General features: G+C 43.1%; 1 protein-coding gene across 2 annotated transcripts; it reads right to left on the reverse strand.

The window, feature by feature from the left end:
• Positions 1-6,966: 6,966 nt before the first annotated feature.
• Positions 6,967-19,706, reverse strand: kmt5c (lysine methyltransferase 5C). Of its 2 annotated transcripts, XM_029768081.1 has the most exons (10): positions 19,348-19,706; positions 18,842-18,974; positions 18,430-18,595; positions 18,063-18,172; positions 17,782-17,945; positions 17,421-17,440; positions 17,041-17,177; positions 15,161-15,327; positions 13,631-14,908; positions 6,967-9,247 (listed from the first exon to the last, which is right to left on the reverse strand). In XM_029768081.1, exons 2-10 carry the CDS (start codon positions 18,952-18,954, stop codon positions 9,051-9,053), a joined length of 2,352 nt encoding a protein of 783 aa, XP_029623941.1. In that variant the 5' UTR covers positions 18,955-18,974; positions 19,348-19,706; the 3' UTR covers positions 6,967-9,050. The 2 variants fall into 2 exon arrangements, with proteins under 2 accessions (XP_029623941.1, XP_029623931.1); XM_029768071.1 differs by having other exon boundaries at positions 6,967-14,908.
• Positions 19,707-20,419: the final 713 nt, after the last annotated feature.

Genomic DNA, 20,419 nt, shown 5'->3' on the forward strand with positions numbered 1-20,419 from the left:
ACCAATTAGTGGAAAAAATATCAGAATTGGGCTGCCTGTCTAAACCCTGCCCCTGTCTGTGTCTATCTGTGAGAGTCTGTGTGTGGTTAGCTGAATTTAGTATACAATGAGTAGGTTTGCAAAGGGTCGGAAACTTTCCGTGAAATTTCCATGGGAAGTTAGGCCCGGGAATTTTGTTTAAATTCATCAAAAAGGTTAGCTTATAACAGTGAACCTTTTTTGTGGGATACACAAGGCAATTCTAGGTCTTGTGGCATATTTTGGTTAAACTATCCCCAACTTGATGGAATTGCAACCCTCTGCATGCACAGTGCATTCTTCCATCACATGTACAGCTGATTCTCAAGATCTTGCACACTAATGAGATGCTATTGAGCCCACACTACTGCACTGTCTGAGCCAAGGACTACATGCTTTCTGTTAAGTTTTGATTACAATACTGGGTGGGGTGAAAATATTTTATATGACATACATGCTTTTTTGCAAACTAGTAAATAGTAGCCTACAGCAAAGTGTGTTTAAATCATTTCTAACTTGTTAACAATTTCTGCTAGTTAGTTTTTGCTACCGTGTGGGTTTTAGCTTGCTTAAGCCTGCTAACTGAGGAGTGTTAATTCACCTGTTTCCATACATGTTTCATTTTAAAACATTTATCTTACAAAGGAGTTGTTTAATCTAACTGCTTAACTATTTATCTGTACATGGAATTGTATTTTTATTTTTTTTACAAATGTTTTTCTAATCTTTAAAGGAAAATGCCACGGGCATTATCTGATGTGTGGAGACATTTCACTGAAGGGAAAGCTGTGTACATTTGCAAATAATGTGCCAAATCATATGTGAAGAATCCAACAAAGATGCAGAATCATCTGGCCAAGTGCATAAAGTTCCCTCAGTGCTCACAACAAGCAACCTCTGACAAAAGTCCCTCTACTTCTATTCCAGGTGAAAATTATTAATCTTATAGATAGCAACAGCTCATGGTCCTCCTGGAATCAGAAGTTTTTTTGACTCAATGGAGGAACGTAGTCAGAGAAATGCTGATGAATGTCTTGCTCGAGCTGTGTATGCAACTGGTTCACCTCTGATGCTCACAGGCAAAATGTATTGGAAGAGATTTCTGAATGTTCTTCACCCAGCATACACCCCTCCAACCAGACATGCTTTATCTACTCATTTGCTGGATGCAGAGTTCAACTGAGTTCAAGTGAAGGTCAAGCAAATCATAGAGAAAGCAGACTGTATTGCAATCATCTCTGATGGGTGGTCGAATGTTCATGGGCAAGGAATAATTAACTACATCATCTCCACCCCTCAACCAGTATTCTACAAGAGCACAGACACAAGGGACAACAGACACACCGGTCTCTACATTGCTGTTGAGCAGAAGGCAGTCATCAATGACCTTGGACCACAGAAGGTATTTGCACTGGTGACAGACAATGCTGTGAACATGAAGGCTGCTTGGTCTAAAGTGGAGGAGTCCTACCCACACATCACACCCATTGGCTGTGCTGCTCATGCATTGAATCTGCTCCTCAAGGACATCATGGTACTGAAAACAATCTACAAGAGAGCCAAGGAAATTGTTAGGTATGTGAAGGGTCATCAACTTATAGCAGCAATCTACCTCACCAAGCAAAGTGAGAAGAATAAGAGCACCACATTGAAGCTGCCCAGCAACACCCGTTGGGGTGGTGTTGTCATCATGTTTTACAGTCTCCTGGAGGGGAAGGAGTCTCTCCAAGAAATGGCCATATCACAGTCTGCCGAAATGGACAGCCCCATCAAGAGGATCCTCCTGGATGATGTATTTTGGGGGAGAGTGGTAAGCAGCCTGAAACTCCTGAAACCTATAGCAGTAGCCATTGCACAGATTGAGGGAGACAATGCCATCCCGTCTTATGTTCAGATTCTGCTTGCAGATGTAAGAGAAGAAATCCGTACTGCCCTGCCCACTTCACTGTTGCTCCAAGCAGAGGAAACTTCTGCCTGAGGCCCATACACGCCGCAGCGTACATGTTGGACCCAAAGTATGCTGGCAAGAACCCCCTGTCTGGTGCAGAGATCAACAAGGCCTATGCTGTCATCACTACCATGTCTCGCCACCTTGGCCTTGATGAGGGCAAGGTTCTTGGCAGTCTGGCGAAGTACATTTCCAAGCAAGGGCTTTGGGATGGAGATACAATATGGCAGTCTTACCAACAATCAATCAATCAATCAATCAATCAAATGTATTTATAAAGCCCTTCTTACATCAGCTGATGTCACAAAGTGCTGTACAGAAACCCAGCCTAAAACCCCAAACAGCAAGCAATGCAGGTGTAGAAGCATGGTGGCTAGGAAAAACTCCCTAGAAAGGCCAGAACCTAGGAAGAAACTTAGAGAGGAACCAGGCTATGAGGGGTGGCCAGTCCTCTTCTGTCTGTGCCGGGTGGAGATTATAACACAACATGGCCAAGATGTTCAAATGTTCATAGATGACCAGCAGGGTCAAATAATAATAATCACAGTGGTTGTAGAGAGTGCAACAGGTCAGCTGCTCAGGAGTAAATGTCAGTTGGCTTTTCATAGCCGATCATTCAGAGTATCTCTACCGCTCCTGCTGTCTCTAGAGAATTGAAAACAGCAGGTCTGGGACAGGTAGCACGTCCGGTGAACAGGTCAGGGTTCCGTAGCCGCAGGCAGAACAGTTGAAACATATCTCATCCGCCACCTGGTGGAAGGGACTTAGTGGATCTGAGGCTCTTTCCCCTGTTGCCTCCATCATCCTCCAAATCCCACCAACATCAGCCGCCTCAGAGCGCAACTGGTCCTTGTTTGGGAACACACACACACACACACACCAAAGCACCCAACAGGTTGAACAATACAAGGGTTGAAAAATTGGTGGCCAATTGGTGGCCATCCTCAAACAGGTTGGAAAGTGACAGTGAAAGTGAGGCCTCAGTATCTGATGTTCAAGAGGTGTACATTGAGGAGGTCCAGGGAGAAGACATGGAAGCCTGAGAGGAAGACAACCAAAGCTTTAGTCTCTAGACTATCAATTTACAGATCTATGTTGAAAAAGTTTTTGGAAGATGTGATGGATCATTAGGGATCATCCAATATTCCCTTTATTTTGTTGTTCAGTGAAATCATCCCATGTGAAGAGTCAACTAATTTAATTAAAGTTCAATTCGTAACTACATTTTTATTTTTTTATTTCTATTGGAAGGATTTAATCATTTGCAGATATGTCTACTTATGATAAGGTAAAAGCTTCATGTTTCTGTCTCTATATGATATGGTAAATATATCCAATGTAAAAAACATCTACATTTAAATGGTATTAATATTAATTTGCATATATTTACGTTATTTCCCATATATTCCCGTTAATTCCCACGGAAAGTTTCCACCTCTGAATATTCCCCAAAATGTGCAACCCTAACAGTGAGTTTAATGACTATGAGGTTAAAGTACAGACTAAGTTTTAATATGAGAGTATTTTTATCATTTTTGTTTAGAAATTACAGCACTTTTTTTTACATAGTCCCCCCATTTTAGGGGACCAAAAGTATTGGGACAAATTCACTTATATGTGTATTAAAGTAGTCAAAAGTTAAGTATTTGGTCCCATATTCATAGCACGCAATGACTACATCAAGCTTGTGACTCTACAAACTTGTTGGATACATTTGCTGTTTGTTTTGGTTGTTTCTGATTATTTTGTGCCCAATATAAATGAATAATAACTCATTTTGGAGTCACTTTTATTGTAAATAAGAATAGAATATGTTTCTAAACACTCCTACATTAATGTGGATGCTACCATGGTTACGGATAACCCTGAATGAATCGTGAATAATTATGAGTGAGAAAGTTACAGACACACAAATATCCTACCCCAAGTAATTAGCATTTTGGGGGGGGGAGGTATGATATTTATGCCACTGTAACTTATATATGGGACCAAATACTACACTTTTGACTACTTTAATACACATAAGTGAATTTGTCCCAATACTTTTGGTCCTCTAAAATGGGGGGACTATTTACAAAAAGTGTTGTAATTTCTTAACGGTTCACCCAATATGGATGAAAATACCCTCAGATTAAAGCTGACAGTCTGCACTTCAACATCATAGTCATTGTATCATTTCAAATCCAAAGTGCTGGAGTACAGAGCCAAAACAACAAAATAATTGTCCCTGTTCCAATACATTTGGAGCTACCGGTATATCAATTAACTCAATCTAACAAAATAGTTGAAACCCCAAGCTCTAAGAGCAAAGAGTCTGACATTAAACTACTAACAGGAACTGTCAGAAAGAAAGATGTTCATAATAACGATAAAAGCCATATCCCTGGCCATGGAACTGACATATTTATTCAGTCCTCTCTCTGTCCAAGCCATAATTTACACTAATGCCCTGACACCACCAGCACTGGACACTCATTTGGAGCTTCAGCCTCCTGTCACCTGGGAAATAATGTCCTGCTACACTACCTCCTTCTAAGCCCTCTCTAAGCCCTCTGCTTTCTCTCTCCTCTCCTCCATCTCTGCCCTGCTCTCTAAATCCAGCTCTTTTCTCTGTCTGCTCTTCTCTCCTCCATCTCTCTTTTCTCTTTCTCCTCTCCAGCTGAGCTCATTTTTCAGGGTTACAAATGGGGGTGTTCTCTCTCTGTCTCTCCGCTCCACTGGCAGAGTGACTGAGCTGTACTCCTACTGTACTGTCTACCGCTGGTCTCCTCTAGACTCCAACACCAAGTCCACTCAGTCCGTCTCAGCCATCTCTAAGACTACACCACTACACTACACATGGCTACAGCTACTCTCTGCCCCTCTGACAGCCTGTAATCACCAGAGGGTGTTAAACATGGGGGCAGAGGAGCTAATGCTGCTACATACACTATATATACAAAAGTATGTGGACCCCCCTTCAAATTACTGGATTTGGCTATTTCAGCCACACCCGTTGCTGAAAATAGAGCACACAGCCATGCAATCTCCATATACAAACATTGACAGAAGAATGGCCTTACTGAAGAGCTCAGTGACTTTCAATATGGCACCGTCATAGGATGCCACCTTTCCAACAAGTCAGAGCTTCCCCATAAGTGCTGTTATTGTGAAGTGGCAACGTCTAGGAGCAAAACGGCTCAGCTGCTAAGTGGTAGGCCACACAAGCTCACAGATCGTGACAGGTGAGTTAAATCGTCTGTTCTCAGTTGTGACACTCACTACCAAGTTCCAAACTGCCTCTGGAAGCAACATCAGCACAATAACTGTTTGTCGGGAGCTTCATGAAATGGGTTTCCATGGCCAAGCAGCCGCACACAAGACTAAAATCACCATGCGCAATGCCAAGCGTCAGCTGGAGTGGTGTAAAGCTTGCCGCATTGGACCCTGGAGCAGTGGAAATGCGTTCTCTGGAGTGATGAATCACGCTTCACCATCTGGCAGTCCGACGGACGAAGCTGGGTTTAGCGGATGCCAGGAAAACGCAACCTGCACCAATGCATAATGCCAACTGTAAAGGAGGAATAATGGTCTGGGGCTGTTTTCCATGGTTCGGGCTAGGACCCTTAGTTCCAGTGAAGGGAAATGTTAACGCTATAGCTTACAATGACATTCTAGATGATTCTGTGCTTCCAACTTTGTGGCAACAGTTTGGGGAAGGCCCTTTCCTGTTTCAGCATGACAATGCCCCCGTGCACAAAGCGAGGTCCATACAGAAATGGTTTGTCGAGATCAGTGTGGAAGAACTTGACTGGCCTGCACAGAGCCCTGACCTCAACTCCATCAAACACCTATGGGATGAATTGAAACGCCAACTGCGAGCCAGGTCTAATTGCCCAACATCAGTGCCCGACCTCACTAAAGCTCGTGGCTGAACGGAAGCAAGTCCCCGCAGCAATGTTCCAACGTCTAGTGGAAAGCCTTCCCAGAAGAGTGGGGCTGTCATAGCAGCAAAGGGGGACCAACTCTATATTAATGCCCATGATTTTGGAATGAGATGTTCGACGAGCACGTGTCCACATACTTGGTCATGTAGTGTATATTTAAGAGTTGAGTGGAATTGTGACGTACAGTAGAATAGGAGGAAGAGTGGCTGAGGCGTTATAGAACAATTGAAAAAGGAACATCACTGTTGTTAAAGATGGCCCGTTTCAGTTCCCTGAGCCAGTAAAGGAATCCTTCAGTGTGTGGCCTATTTTGCACATATATGGACTAGGCTGTGTGTAGGTGAAGCTGATGGTGCATGGTGTGGATTAATACCATTTACATCACTGATTTGATGTAGGTGTCAGCAGGTACTAGCATTGATGCTAAGGGCTGTAGGATCATTCAGAGGTTGGTGAAACACCTCAAAGGATCCAGTCTCTTAGCACACTCAGATCGCCTCTCTGTCTCTCCCTCTCTGCTGCCTGCTTCTCTGCTCTGCTTGTCCTCATTATGGAAAAGCTGTTCCACTTGGCATCACATTTAACCCCTCACATTCCACTGAGACAAGCAAAGTGGGTCACAGGATCTGAAGCGCTAAACATGCCAATGGGAAGTACATGCTGCTGCACTTAGAGAAGAGGCTAGAAACAAGACTAAAAACTGAGTGATGGAGAAGATGGGAAACAGACAGGAGGCTTAGTGACAAGACGTAAATGACAGTCATATACTGTATGGATAGAGAGAAAGACATTACAGACTGGAGAGGGACACACATCCAGTCAAGAAAGGAATATGAAAGCTTGTGGAAATATGTTGAGGAAATAAGGAAGTAGTTGCCTGAAGGAAGCTTTCAATCAAACAATCAAACCAGCATATTGTTTTTCACCCCAAAACATATGCACTGTTAGAAGTTTGGTATTTTCATAAACTACACTATAACAAAATGGCTGAATGAACAAATAAGTCAATATAGAGTTTACAGCATTTTCTGTGGACTACAATGATGGTTGCAACCAAACAAATTCAGTCAAATAATATAATTACTGTATTTAATTAAGCAAAATGATTAAATATCTAGGCACTGTAAGCTAACATTACAAGTTGAACATAGCATGCTTCAGACGATCCACAAATCTATAAATGGATCATGGATCATAATACAGTTTCATGCGACACGACACAAGGGGGTTTGTTGAACCAATAAATACATGTCATACCGCGAATAAATTGTGAAGACACATCCAAAGCTTCATTCAAAAAAAAGAACGCATTTTTCTTTAATGATTTACATTTTACAATTCTACAGCAAACCATTAGAATGTTTACCTCTTCAAAAGGCTGATTATATATCACCACCTGAATCAACTCGAAATCTTGGTCCAGGGGAGACGTTGGGGAACCATAAATGAAATGTTAGATTTTTTTAAAAGTAAATAAACAATATGTTCTATCATGTAATATAAACAAACCTTTCATATCTGGAACAATCAATATTATATGTAAAATATTAAATTACAATAAAGCACCATTTTCAATAATAATAATAATAATAATAATAATAATAATAATAATACAGACATGACTGCTTCATGGTTTTACATAAGATGATGTAGTCCTATTGAGTACCTCTGTTGGATTGCTACTGGAACGATGTCTAGATGAGGAAAGTGGAATGCTCAAATGACATTACAAATGTGTAAGAGCAACGTCCATTTCAAAAATGTGAATCTCATCCATGGATGTAAAAATAATACATGCAACCACGTGTCTGACTACACATTTCTCAGATAACATTTCATTGTGATCACCATCTACACAACTAGCCTAACCAGTGTGATCCAATTAAGTCATGAGCGAGACAAGACTAAAAGCAAGATTATCAAGTAACAAGTCACTGTCCTTGTTCTAATTCACAACAGATTGCTTTGAAGTTGCTTCATAAATAATGCCATAAGCACCAAGTATTCTCAGTGTGGATAGAGGGGAGAGAAGGAAGGGAGGGAACACAAAATGTACCCACTTAGTCCAAGTTGCCCCACTAATACAGTATCATCTACCCCTTGACCTACACAAGACCAAAGAAAAAAACGAATTCTGCAGAAAACATTGCAGTCAGTCTCCCACCCACCCGGTCTCCCTCCCTCGTATACTGTGGGTGCTCTGGACAGCGGCTGCAGAGCTGCAGTTCATGTCATGCACGCCACCCCTCAGTGGAGTTGTCCTGGAATTTACAGGCCTGGAAGTCATTCTACACTACACACACTGTTGATGCACTGTGCATTTCTTAATGCACCATTGACTGCTAATCTTCACTCAAATTGGCAAGGCAGTGCACAAACATACCATGTACAGAAAAGCATGGTACCTAATATTCCTCCTCACTCCCACACACACTTGCAAGTCTATGTACTTAGTGGAACAGAGAGCAGATCCAATAAAACTGTACATTTTAGAGCTCGTAGACAGTACTTAAACCGACTGGAATCAAAGCCCTACTGCCCAAAATCACAGAAACATGATAGACACACTTGTTTTAAAACTTAAAAACACATTTTTATGTCAAAATAATCACGTTGTAGAATGTGCAAACGGTTTGTGTAGGCCTATCTTCCTGACATGTCAACATTAGAGAACAACCCATTCAACTATGTTACAGTACAATAAGAAGGCCTCCACATACTACTAACTAGAGGGTTCAATGTGCCCACCTTGAGGCTAACCTCTGCTATGACAGACTATGAAAGGACGTCATGCCAGAAAAGCATTGTGGAGACTGACTGATCTATTCACTACATATTTTCCTCTTGCAAATCACTGAACTTACACAGAAGATGGTTGTATTCACAAAATAAATAGAAGTAAAACTGTTAAGCATAAGCATTACTCGATCCCCACAGATGTCAATAAAAGCTTCTCTGAGACATTCATATCATAACAGTATCCAAGAGAGGGATTAGAACAAACACCAGTAACCATTAAACAAACATAATGATAGGTAGACTGTGTAAATTGCTGTTTAAAAAACATCAGGGCAGAGATATGCTCCTCATGAACAATTCTGTACAATGTTGATATATTACAAGCTGCATCAAAGTCAGATGAGAAGAACAGGTATAAATCAGTCTGTATACTGGAGGTCCAGATCCACTAGCCCATCAGTAACCACTAGCCTCAGTCTTTTGGGCTTACGGTCTGAGACCGGGGTACTCAAGGAGTGGGAGGATGTGGGAGCATGGTGGGATGTTGGTGGGTGGTCTATGGGCTGGCACTGCTGTTGTGTGTCCCTCTTGCAGTGGTCATCCTGGCCTTTAAGCCCTGAAAAGCCCCCCACAGAGAAAGATGGTGAGTGTGAGAGTTGGGGTCCACATGGCTCCAGAACCAGCCTTCCCTGGGTGCCCGAAGGCTCCATGAGGCAGCGGTACGTATAGTTGGTGGGTGGTGACCCTGGGTAATCTCCCAGGCCCATGGTGACTGAGTGGTCACCAGTAAAGTTGACCACGTAAGGTGGACCTTGGTGACCATAAGAGTAGGAGAAGGAGGAGGAGGGGGGCTGCTGTTTGTTAGCTGGTGTCTGTGATCCAGAGGGAGAGTTGTGTGCTACTTGGGGGCTATTGTGCTGAGACATAGAGGGAGAGAGCGAGGTGGAAAAGGTCAAGTCTGAGGAATCGTAACACAGTTTGTCAGGTGACGCCGATGTGGCATAGGAAGAGTGAGGGTTCTGGGAGTGCACAGCAGCACAGGGCTTGTCCTGACTCAAACGTTTGCCATGAGGAGACCCATAACTCTGAGGTGCTTGGCTGGGGAAAAAGAAAGGCCTTGGGAGAGTGGAGAAGTTTTTGCTGCCGAAGCTGGTTTCAGTGTATTGAGGTTTGTCAGAGGGCGGCTTCTCCAAAGCTGTCGTTGTACTTTTACTGGACGTCTGGAAATAATCTGGATGGACTTTGTCATTGGGAAGATTTGACTTGATGGGGTAGTTCGATGCATTGAGACGAACTGGATCTTTTCCTGAAATGATGCTATAACTGGGCATGCTACCTTTATGTCCGCCAGTGCTAAAACCTGAACATTTGTTACTCTGGTGGACCTTGTCAGTGTCACTGTACCTAGATTTGGCAATATGAGGTTTGGCCGCAATTTTAGGGTTGCCAGCAACAATATTAACTTTAGAAGGGGCACTATTCAAATTCTGACTTGGTTTCCCTCCTTGAAACTTCAGCACACTCTGGATCACACTAGAGCTTTTGTCATACGTGTTGCGAAAAGCATCTCCTACATTAGGATTTAATTGTGAGCCAAACTTGTTAGAAACCACTTGAGGTGAATGGACAGACTTGACGGAGTAATTCTGGGGCCCAGTTTTGAAGGAACTTGGCACTGGCTGAGAGGTGGAAAAAGATTGAGATTTGTTGGAAGAGCTCATCAGGTGGAAGGGACCCGGAGTTTTCACTTGAGGCTGGACCTTAGAAAAATTGGAATGAGCAGAACTAGCCTTAGTACCATTGGTGCTCTGATTGAGAACATTGACTGGGATATTGTGGGAATGGGAACCGATGGATGGAGTATTTGTATTAAACATGAATGATTCTTTCTGAGAGTAGTGGGTTTTGGCTGCTGAAGATAAGGCCTGTGTCTTAGAATCTTCTTTTGACAATTTCATCCCAGGATTTTTCATCAAAAAGCGATCCATGAAAGTCCCCTCAGCGCTGCTCAGGGATGTAAAACAAAAATTTGCATTGAGCTGTCCTCTGTCTTTGGAAGCATCCTTAACTCCACAATCCAAAGGGAGAGACTCATTTTTGGAGCACACAAGACCATTAAGAAATTGCTGATCCTCTGCATTGAAGATACTTCCTGGGCTTGGAGGGCCAAGGTATGGGGTTTCTGGGTTCCAAGCATCCGAGGGGCTATGAGAGAGGGGACTACTAAAGGGCCCGCTGGGTGGATCCATTGGACAGAGGTCTATTGGAGAGGTTTGGAGGATGTTCTGTGGATGATAGAACCCTTCAAGATTGAGACACTGGAAGTCGAGGAGATCTTCACAGCAATTAGCAAAGCTGGATTCTGTGGAAAGCATCCTTTCTGGAAAACTGAATGGTGGAGACTGAGACTGAGACTGGGATGGAATCTTTGAGGTGGAAGCAGTGTAATCAGAAGGTATGTTTTTTTCTAAGGATTGTGACTGACATAACCCTTCTGAGAGTCTAGAAAGACTGTTGTCTATCTGTAGCAGGTTATGACTAAGGCAAGAAGTTCCCATCTCTCCAGTTGCAACCTTACGAGCAGTCTCTGTTTTCTGCCTTTCTTTCCGTCCCCTTCCCCTTCCCCTTCCTCCCCTATTAGTGATTTTTGGCATGGCCCTATCATTCATTGTTTCTGGAGCATAGGCCATCACATCAGAACCCACAGGTTGGGGAGAGTTAAGGGTCAAGGTTGAGAGAGATAAAGTGAGGGGGGGAGGTTCTTTTTTCAGAAGAACAGCAGAGGAATCTTTTAAAGTGTTGCACTTGATTGCACTGTTGAGTTTCTGGCAGGTGGGAGGTTGAGAAGGGCACTCTTCTTTTGGCTTAACGCATGTCATTTTTTTCTTCTCTTTTTCAGACTCTGCTTCACTCTGCTCCAACTCCTGGCTGTCCACCTCCCATACACCCTGTATTTTTCTCCTCAGTTTGATCCGTGGCAAGGGTTGGTCCTCATCCTTTACTTTGTGTTCATGCAGTGCCCCACTGTCAACCAAACTACTCTCTACTCCAATACAAGTATCCTTCACTTGTTCTCCGTCTTCAGCCAAGGATGGAATATCTTTCTCTTTTTCACAGATTCTAACAGGACTTGGTGTGACTTGATAGTCACATTGCAGTCCCCCCACTCCGACAGACATACCCTCACTAGAAATCGTATGGCCCTTTTCTCCTGGTAGTTGCTTTACTCCATAAATAACCTCGTCTAGCACCTCATTTATCTCTACCTCGCTGAGCTCCCCCTGTTCCTTGTTTTTCTCTTTCGAGTCTACAGCTACAACCTCACTTTGCCTGTTAATCAAAATGGGACCTCTATCTTTCAAACTCCCCAATCTGTCTCGTCTAACTTTACGTCTTTTCCAAAATCGTACGTCATGAGTCTCCTTCCCATCTACCTGGGCACCCTTCTCCATTTCTAAGTTTAAGATTGACACAGAATCTAAAATGGCCCTATAAGGCTCCAATTGTTGTGAATCAATAGACTTTTCTGCTTCAATAATCAAATCCTCTCCTCCTGCAGGTCTGTCCAACTCCCACACTTTGCCCCTCTTTCTCTTAAAACGAATTTTGAAGTTGAGGCTCTGCCCTTTCCCGTTCTCTTCCTTGCATGTTTGCGATGTGAGTGAATTCAGTAACTCAGTATGTGATTCTGGCTTCTTCTCTCCTTCATTTACATGTTCCTTTTTAGAATCCAGTGAGATTTCATCATGTCCTGCTTTGTGTTTGTCCTCATCAGATTCATTCTCCAGTACCTCTGAGTCTCGGGTCCCTCTTTTATACTTTCCTGCACTCCTCCGTGGCCGGTCTTGTTCCAGTTGATTGACTCTGGGACGCAGCATTCTGGGCGTTGCATTTTGTTTTCCTGTCCTCTTGAAGGTCTGTGTCCGAGATTGGACCCCAAACTCTGAAACGGTAGACTTAGGGTCACTATTAGACCGCAGCCCACCTCTACCTCTGTCCTCCAACACTTTGATAGCTTTGGTTTCTCTTCCTGAGCACAGAGTAAGATTCTGCCTCAGCTCTGTGGAGGGTTTGAGGTCCTTGGAGGATGGCTCTGACACAGGAGAGTTGATACTCTGCTCAGAGTCAGTCTCCACAGAATTACGGAACATCCGTTTCTTCAGAGGAATGTTGGCCTGGGTGTGTGTCTGAAGATATTCTGAAGAAGGAGGGGGAGACTTGGAAAGCCTATCTTTCGCTGGGATTAAATCATCATTACTTTGTGGCGAGTGAATATGCAAGTCTTGGCCTGGACCCTCAAGTTTCATCTTACTAGCCCTTCCTTTCCCCCGTTTGGAAATTATCCCACTTTGTGTTGTTGCATGAGGCAAACTATTTGTCTGTGCATCAGACATGTGTTCCCTAACCTCTTTCCCTCCATCATTATTTGCCTCTCTGCCATCTTCCATTTGCTTATGGTTGGAGGAAATTAGATCTTTCTTTCCTGTGTTCCCACTTCCTGAGTCCCCAGCCTTCTGATCCCGCTCTTTTCTTAGAATATCAGAAAGTAGAACCCTCACCTGTTTGATGACAACACCCTTCTTGTCCATAGTTATACTACTCCCCTTTTTTACCATTTCAGACAACCTCTCATTCTTACCTCCATCCTTTCTGATAATGCTGTCACAACTTCTGCTATTTTGTCCTCCTGCTTTTCCATTACTCTGTTCTTCTGCATCATTTCGCCCTCTAAGCACCCTCTTATCACAGCCAACAACTTGAGATTGTACACCTTTACTTAGTTTTGCCCCTCTGTCAATGTCTTTTACACTCCCCCTATGCCCTTTCCCAGCCACACTAACCTGTTCCCCCCCACCAGCAGCTTCTATTTCAATGACCTTCTCACCTGCCCCTTTCTCACCATGTAATACATCGACTTTCACCACAGCAGTCTGTCCCCTTCCTACATCAACTTTGTTAACCTTAGCCTTGAAATACATTTCCCTCACCCCTTTCTTACCTTCAGCGTCTGACAACTCTCTGCCTGCTTCCTCCATGGACTTCTGCTGGGACCTGGACACTCTGGTGTCTGCCTCTCCTCCCTGTGTAGCTGATCTAGCCATCTGTTCTGCTTGCACTGGTACGCTGCTCTCGCTTCTCACAATGCCCTTTCCCTCCAATCCTGGACAGGCCCTTTCTTCTGCTACACTTCCCGGCACAGACACTCTTATCAAGCTAACTGTGACTTGCTTCAGTCCTGACATTACTGGAACATGGTCAAGTGAGGGGGAAGAGAGAGAAATGGTGCTAGGGGTGGTAGTGACAAGGGGAGTACTAATGGGTTTCTGGTGATTCCCAGGCTTCTTGGCTTTGTCCAAAGCACTTTGGCAAACTTCAACCCTTTTACCAGAGGGTTTGCTCGCCACAAGTGTCCCATCAGTCCCCGATTCTCCAATGGTTTTGATTTCCACTTTCAGATCCACTGGTTTCTGATCTGCACCCTGAGCCTTGCTGCCTTTGGGCCCTCCACCAGTGTATGTTCTGTTGCTGATGTATGCCACATCATTGTTGTTGCCGCTGGTGTTATTTTCGATGGTTATGCAATTGGTCCCATGAATATCTTCGATAACATTGTGCGTGGCATCTTTTCCACTACAGCTATCCATGTGTTTCTGAGGACTTGCGCTGTTGCTTTTTCTGCAAATGGGTTTGGTGAGTTCAATGCGCTTGCTAATGATTTTGTTGTTCTTCTTGGCTCTGGAAACAGACTGGCGTGTGTGACAGTTTCTGATCATGCTCCTTGTTCTGGAAGAGATCCTTGTCTGGACAGATACTTTTTCCACCACTCGAAGGGGCTTGCCACCCAGTATCTGTCCACAAACTGCTGGTCCAGCATTCTGTTGAGAAGACAAGGAAGGGTGAAGAGTGAAAGGCTTCAGGTTTAACTCACAAGTATTGCTGCTCTTCTCTTTTTTGTCATTCTCTTTGGTTGTACAGCAGAGAGCAGATTGTTCCTTCCTCCACTTGTCTTTTGTCTCCACATGTTCAAGCTGGTGCAGCAAGGCCCTCTCCTTGCTGGTGGGGTCCTTGCAGCTCAACAAGAAGTTGAACGTGTGGCGCCGTACTCGAACCCTAAGGTTCCTCAACACCACCTCTGATAGGGATGGCATTATCAGCCGTTGCTGCTTCATTCCCGATATCCTCCTTTGCCCCTCCTGTTTCAACCTTTTGGTCTTCCTGCTCATCATCAGAGCATTTCTCTTCATCTGCTGGGTAAATGAATTCCTTGAAGGGATAGCTAAGACAGGAAGACAAAGAACTAAGAAATTCAGGCAAAACCAATAGCATAACAAATAAATTCATACTGCACCTAACATTACATTCTAGTTGCATACTGTCACTAACTGTCTTATCTGCAAAACATTTAGCAATAAAGACAGTTTATTGCTCAATGACCAATACCTAGTACCACTTGGATCTTCAGAGAATGAGAATTTCAGGCATTGTTAAAAGACAAGCGTAACGTTTGAAACGAGAAACACAAACTTACCTGAATTTGAAAATGTAAATGTAGGCCGAAATGTAGGAGGACAGGGTGCTTTCCCTCTGTTAAGACGAAGGTCTGTGTCTCTGAGGCGGTACTTCTGGCCAGACAGGTCATTAGAGTCATCACAACCAGGCTGCCTCTCTCTGTGTCGGAAGTGACCCTCTCCTTTTCTAAATAATAAACAAATAGTATAATGTTACACGTCATTATATAGTACCAGTCAAAAGTTTGGACACATTCAAGGGTTTTACTTTATTTTTACTTTTTTCTACATTGTAGAATAATAGTGAAGACATCAAAACTATGAAATAACACATATGGAATCATGTAGTAAGCCAGAAAAGTGTTAAACAAATGAAAATATGTTTAATATTTGAGATTCTTCAAATAGCCACTCTTTGCCTTGATGACAGCTTTGCACACTCTTGGCATTCTCTCAACCAGCTTCATGAGGTAGACACCTGGAATGCATTTCAATTAACAGGTGTGCCTTGTTAAAAGTTCATTTGTGGAATTTATTTCCTTCTTAAGGCGTTTGAGCCAATCAGTTGTGTTGTGACAAGGTTGGGGTGGTATATAGAAGATAGCCTTATTTGGTAAAAGACCAAATCCATATTATGGCTAGAACAGCTCAAATAAGCAAAGAGAAACAACAGCCCATCATTACTTTAGGACATGAAGGTCAGTCAATGCGGAATATGTCAAGAACTTTCAAAGTTTCTTCAAGTGCAGTCACAAAAACTATCAAGCGCTGTGATGAAACTGGCTCTAATGAGTACTGCCACAGGAATGGAAGACCCAGAGTTACCTCTGCTGCAGAGGTTAAGTTTATTAGAGTTACCAGCCTCAGAAATTGCAGCCCAAATAAATGCTTCACAGAGTTCAAGTAACAGACACATCTCAACATCAACTGTTCAGAGGAGACTGTGTGAATCAGGCCTTCGTGGTCAAATTGCTGCAAAGAAAACACTACTAAAAGACACCAATAAGAAGGTTGCACTTGCTTGGGCCAAGAAACACGAGCAATGGACATTAGACCAGTCAAAACTTGTCCTTTGGTCTGGAGTCAAAATTTGAGATTTTTGGTTCCAGCCGCCGTGTCTTTGTGAGACGCTGTGTGGGTGAACGGATGATCTCCGCATGTGTATTTCCCACCCTAAAACATGGAGGAGGAGGTGTTATGGTGTTTGCTGGTGACACGGTCTATGATTTATTTAGAATTCAAGGCACACTTAACCAGCATGGGTACCATAGCATTCTGCAGTGATACGCCCTCCCATCTGGTTTGGGCTTAGTGGGACTGTCATTTGTTTTTCAACAGGACAATGACCCAACACACCTCCAGGCTGTGTAAGGGCTATTTTACCAAGAAGGAGAGTGATGGAGTGCTGCATCAGATGACCTGGCCTCCACAAACCCCTGACCTCAACCCAATTGAGATTGTGAAGGAAAAGCAGCTAACAAGTGTACAGCATATGTGGGAACTCCTTCAAGACAGTTGGAAAAGCATTCCAGGTGAAGCTGGTTGAGAGAATGCCAAGAGTGTGCAAAGCTGTCATCAAGGCAAAGGGTGGCTACTTTGAAGAATCTAAAATATATTTCTTGATCTGTTTAATACTTTTTTGATTACTAACGTGTTATTTCAAGGTTGTGATGTCTTCACTATTATTCTACAATGTAGAAAATAGTAAAAAATAAAGAAAAACCCTTGAATGTTTAGGTGTGTCCAAACTTTTGACTGGTACTGTATGTATGTATGTATGTATGTATGTATGCATGCATGTATGTATGTATGTATGTATGCATGCATGTATGCATGCATGCATGTATGTAAATTAAGCTGGTCATTGAGACAATGAGCAGATATGTCTCAATCCTCTCACCTCTCACAGGTGCAGCATTCACACATTTCATTGTCTTCTCCAAAAAAGCTGTCGCCATAGTAACAGGTGATCTCCTCCCCAGGTGCGATGGGCCTCACCACTTTTACACAGCCTCCATTCTTATCGCCAGGAACAAACTGGAGAGAAGGGGGAGGTGAGGGATGAAACAAGGTGACATCGCTAGCCCTGGGGATGTAACACTTCCAACAATAAAACCATAATAGTACAAACAAAAGACACAGACGAAGAGGATAATAACAATAATCATGTATAACAACACTTCTATAAAAAGGGAATTATGCTTAACAGGAACAAACACACAGAGCGATTAAAAATATAGAAGAGTAACATGACTAATAATATATAACACTGTTGATTACCTTACAGTTTGGTCTGCAGTCTTCACCCAGAAAACAGAAACAAGCGTATGGTTACAATACAGATATAACAACTTAAAAACACTGGAAATTGTGCCATGCGTCTGTATAATAAAAGTATTGACCATTAGCAAATCCTGTGAAGCTCTGCTGTAGGTGAGCACATTAAATAACAGGATTAGAGCATTTGATTTGATCACTCTAGATCTAATGTATGACTTGTTAGGAATAACTAATTAAGAGAAATCCCATAAGCAGATGCTCTGTCTGTGTGTTCTGTGATAGTGTATGCACAGTGGGTTTCTGTTTTAGTGTGTGTACAGTGTGGCAGACAGTAACTGGGGTTGAATCTTGAAAAACTCACCGTGGTTGATGAAAGCCGCAGGCCCAAGCCAGAGTTGTGCACAGCGCTTACGAGTGGAGTACATCACACTAAAGTCATTCACCCCTGCTCTCAGAACAGCACTGTCTGCTGGACTCAGCTCGGCTATACAACCCAACAGAACCTCCATCCGCTCACCTACAAACCTGCAGCATTCAGCGTCACAGTTAAACATGATATATAAAAACACAGACAAGATTTATCTAATCTGCAGAGTTGCACATGACTATTGAATGCAACTGTTAAAAGAAGTTGATCCTTACCAGTGCTTGGTAGAGGTTATCTTTGCTCCGTTGGTTTCTGAAGAGTATCGGTCACATGACTCAATCTGGACACCACTATCCAACAGGAAGGCACAGAGGTAGCGATACACCTGAAGAAATAATAGCCGTCAAGACCATGCATAAAGCCAAGCATGTTCATGCACACAATCATGAATACCCACAGAGTGAAAACAGGTAATATTAGCTAACTACCCAAACTAATAAGAAAAAATGACAGAGGCCAACAAAAGTAAATGAACAAATGAAAGAAATTATACTGACTAAAGAAAGGAAGGGGCAATCAAAAACATACTTCTAGTGCACACTGATATAACAGGGTTAACTGATCCTGCAAACACACACTTACATGCTGTTTCAGTAGTTCCAGACGATGTGTTCCCAGTCCAGTGAAGTAGTCACAGGCCCAGTCTCCCACTGTAAGGGCCTCAAAGGTGGCCTGCAAGTCATGTGTGCGTTGGAAGCGTAGCAGAGTCTCTTTGAGGTAGCCCCAACGACGGACCTCTGGGGGGGGACTGCAGGGCGACAAGAATTAGGTGTGCTGTTCTTTGCAATTGTGAATTAACTTTTCCACTTCTCTGTGAAGAACGCTGAAGTTGTGCCTTAACTGCCTGATGAAGACTGATTACTAGAAGCATAGAGGAACCATCAAGACCAAGCACAACAAAAATGGTACAATGCATACACCTATGGCAAAAGTTTGTCATTTCACACACTTTTGTCAAATATAATGTAATGGATAGGAGGTTTAAAGAGATTACCTGACGTTCATTTTATGGGTGCTGAACCCCAGCAAGGGGTCCAGCACCAAGCTGGTGGCCAGATCATCCGTCTCACACAGCTCCATCACACTCATTTTACTGCATCCGTCCATCGCCTCCCACCATCAGCATGCTGAAAGGACAGGGGTCGGGGTCAAGGGACAGGGCGATGCGACTGACAACCACCCACAACTGAGTCAAGTCGTCCTCGTATCCCCATACAAGCTAACATTAGCCTTTATGTACGGCTTCGATAAGCTAGTTCTAGCTCAAACATCAATAAGGTTATGTTAGAAACTAGCAAACTGACCAGCTAGCTAGCTAGCTAGCCTTCTGATTTTGATGTCTAAATTATCATAGCTAGCAGCTAGCTACCGCAGGACATAGCGTTAAACTGAAAGTCTAGCTAGTTAGCGTCTGACTCAAGCATAAGCAAACATGAGAAATATAACTAGCTATATTGATTTATATAAGTTAGTCTGCAGTTATATTTAGCATAACATTACCTGGGAGTATTTAACGAAAGCCGTTAGCTAGATTGTATCCGTAGTGGTTGCTAGCTAGCCGCTAGCTGGCTATGTCAGATGTCGAGTCAGCTAGCTAACGTTACGTAGCTAGCTGATCCGCCGAAACACAGCACAATTTCTTGGTGTTGCCTCGTTGATTCAACGCTGCAAATGTAATCAAATTAGCTAATCAGCTGGTTTCCACAGCAAAACGACTGACCCGAAGGAAGGAATATTTTTTTTTAATGTTTGTTATTCTCGTATCAGAAGTTGGGCGAACAACCACTGAGGTATGCGAGTAACACTGCTGCAGTGAAACCGAACTAGGGCCATATCCGTTGTTTTTCATTGGCTATTGCCAAGGTCAATTTTACGCCCGTTACGAAATCTCTCACAGGCCATTTGTCAATAAGGAGAGGATGTCCTTTAGTTCTAGTAATACTGTTGGTTGTACCTGGTCATAGGTTGGGTTTCAGTTGCTTGAATGGACAGTCGTTATTTATAAATTTCAGTTTAACAGAACTTTCACGTTACACAAATGGATAACCCTCTCAAATAACGCTGTTACATCGACAGAATCCATGGCTAAGGACCCCGTCTCAGCCATCTACTACATTGGTGTAAGCAGTGGGATCATGTCAGTGGTCCTTCATGGTCTTGGGGAAGTGTGCCCTTACACACACGCTGGGTGTCTTGCACGGGACACCGAGGGGATAACGCATCAGTGTAAGCTTGTAACTACCCAGGCTTGAGGTACAAATCATTGTAGATCGAGCCCATTCCAACTACACTGAAGTTTTGGGCCAGTTTTCCAGACCTTGATTAAGCCTATACGCTTACGTTAAATACAAAGCCAATATTACGATGTTGGCCTATTAACATGAATTTACACAGGCAGACAAATTCTGATATTTCTTCCTACCAATGGGTCAGCTCTGAAATGTGATTGGTCAAAAGACCAATTAGTGAAAAAAATATCAGAATTAGGCTGCCTGTCTAAACGCAGCCAGTGTGAGGCAATAGAACACTTAGCAAATGTCTAGGACTAGATCGAAGAAGCCAGAAAACTGGA

The sequence above is a fragment of the Salmo trutta genome, chromosome 1 (genome assembly GCF_901001165.1).
Source record: "Salmo trutta chromosome 1, fSalTru1.1, whole genome shotgun sequence".
In the NCBI taxonomy this organism is placed as follows: Eukaryota; Metazoa; Chordata; class Actinopteri; order Salmoniformes; family Salmonidae; genus Salmo; species Salmo trutta.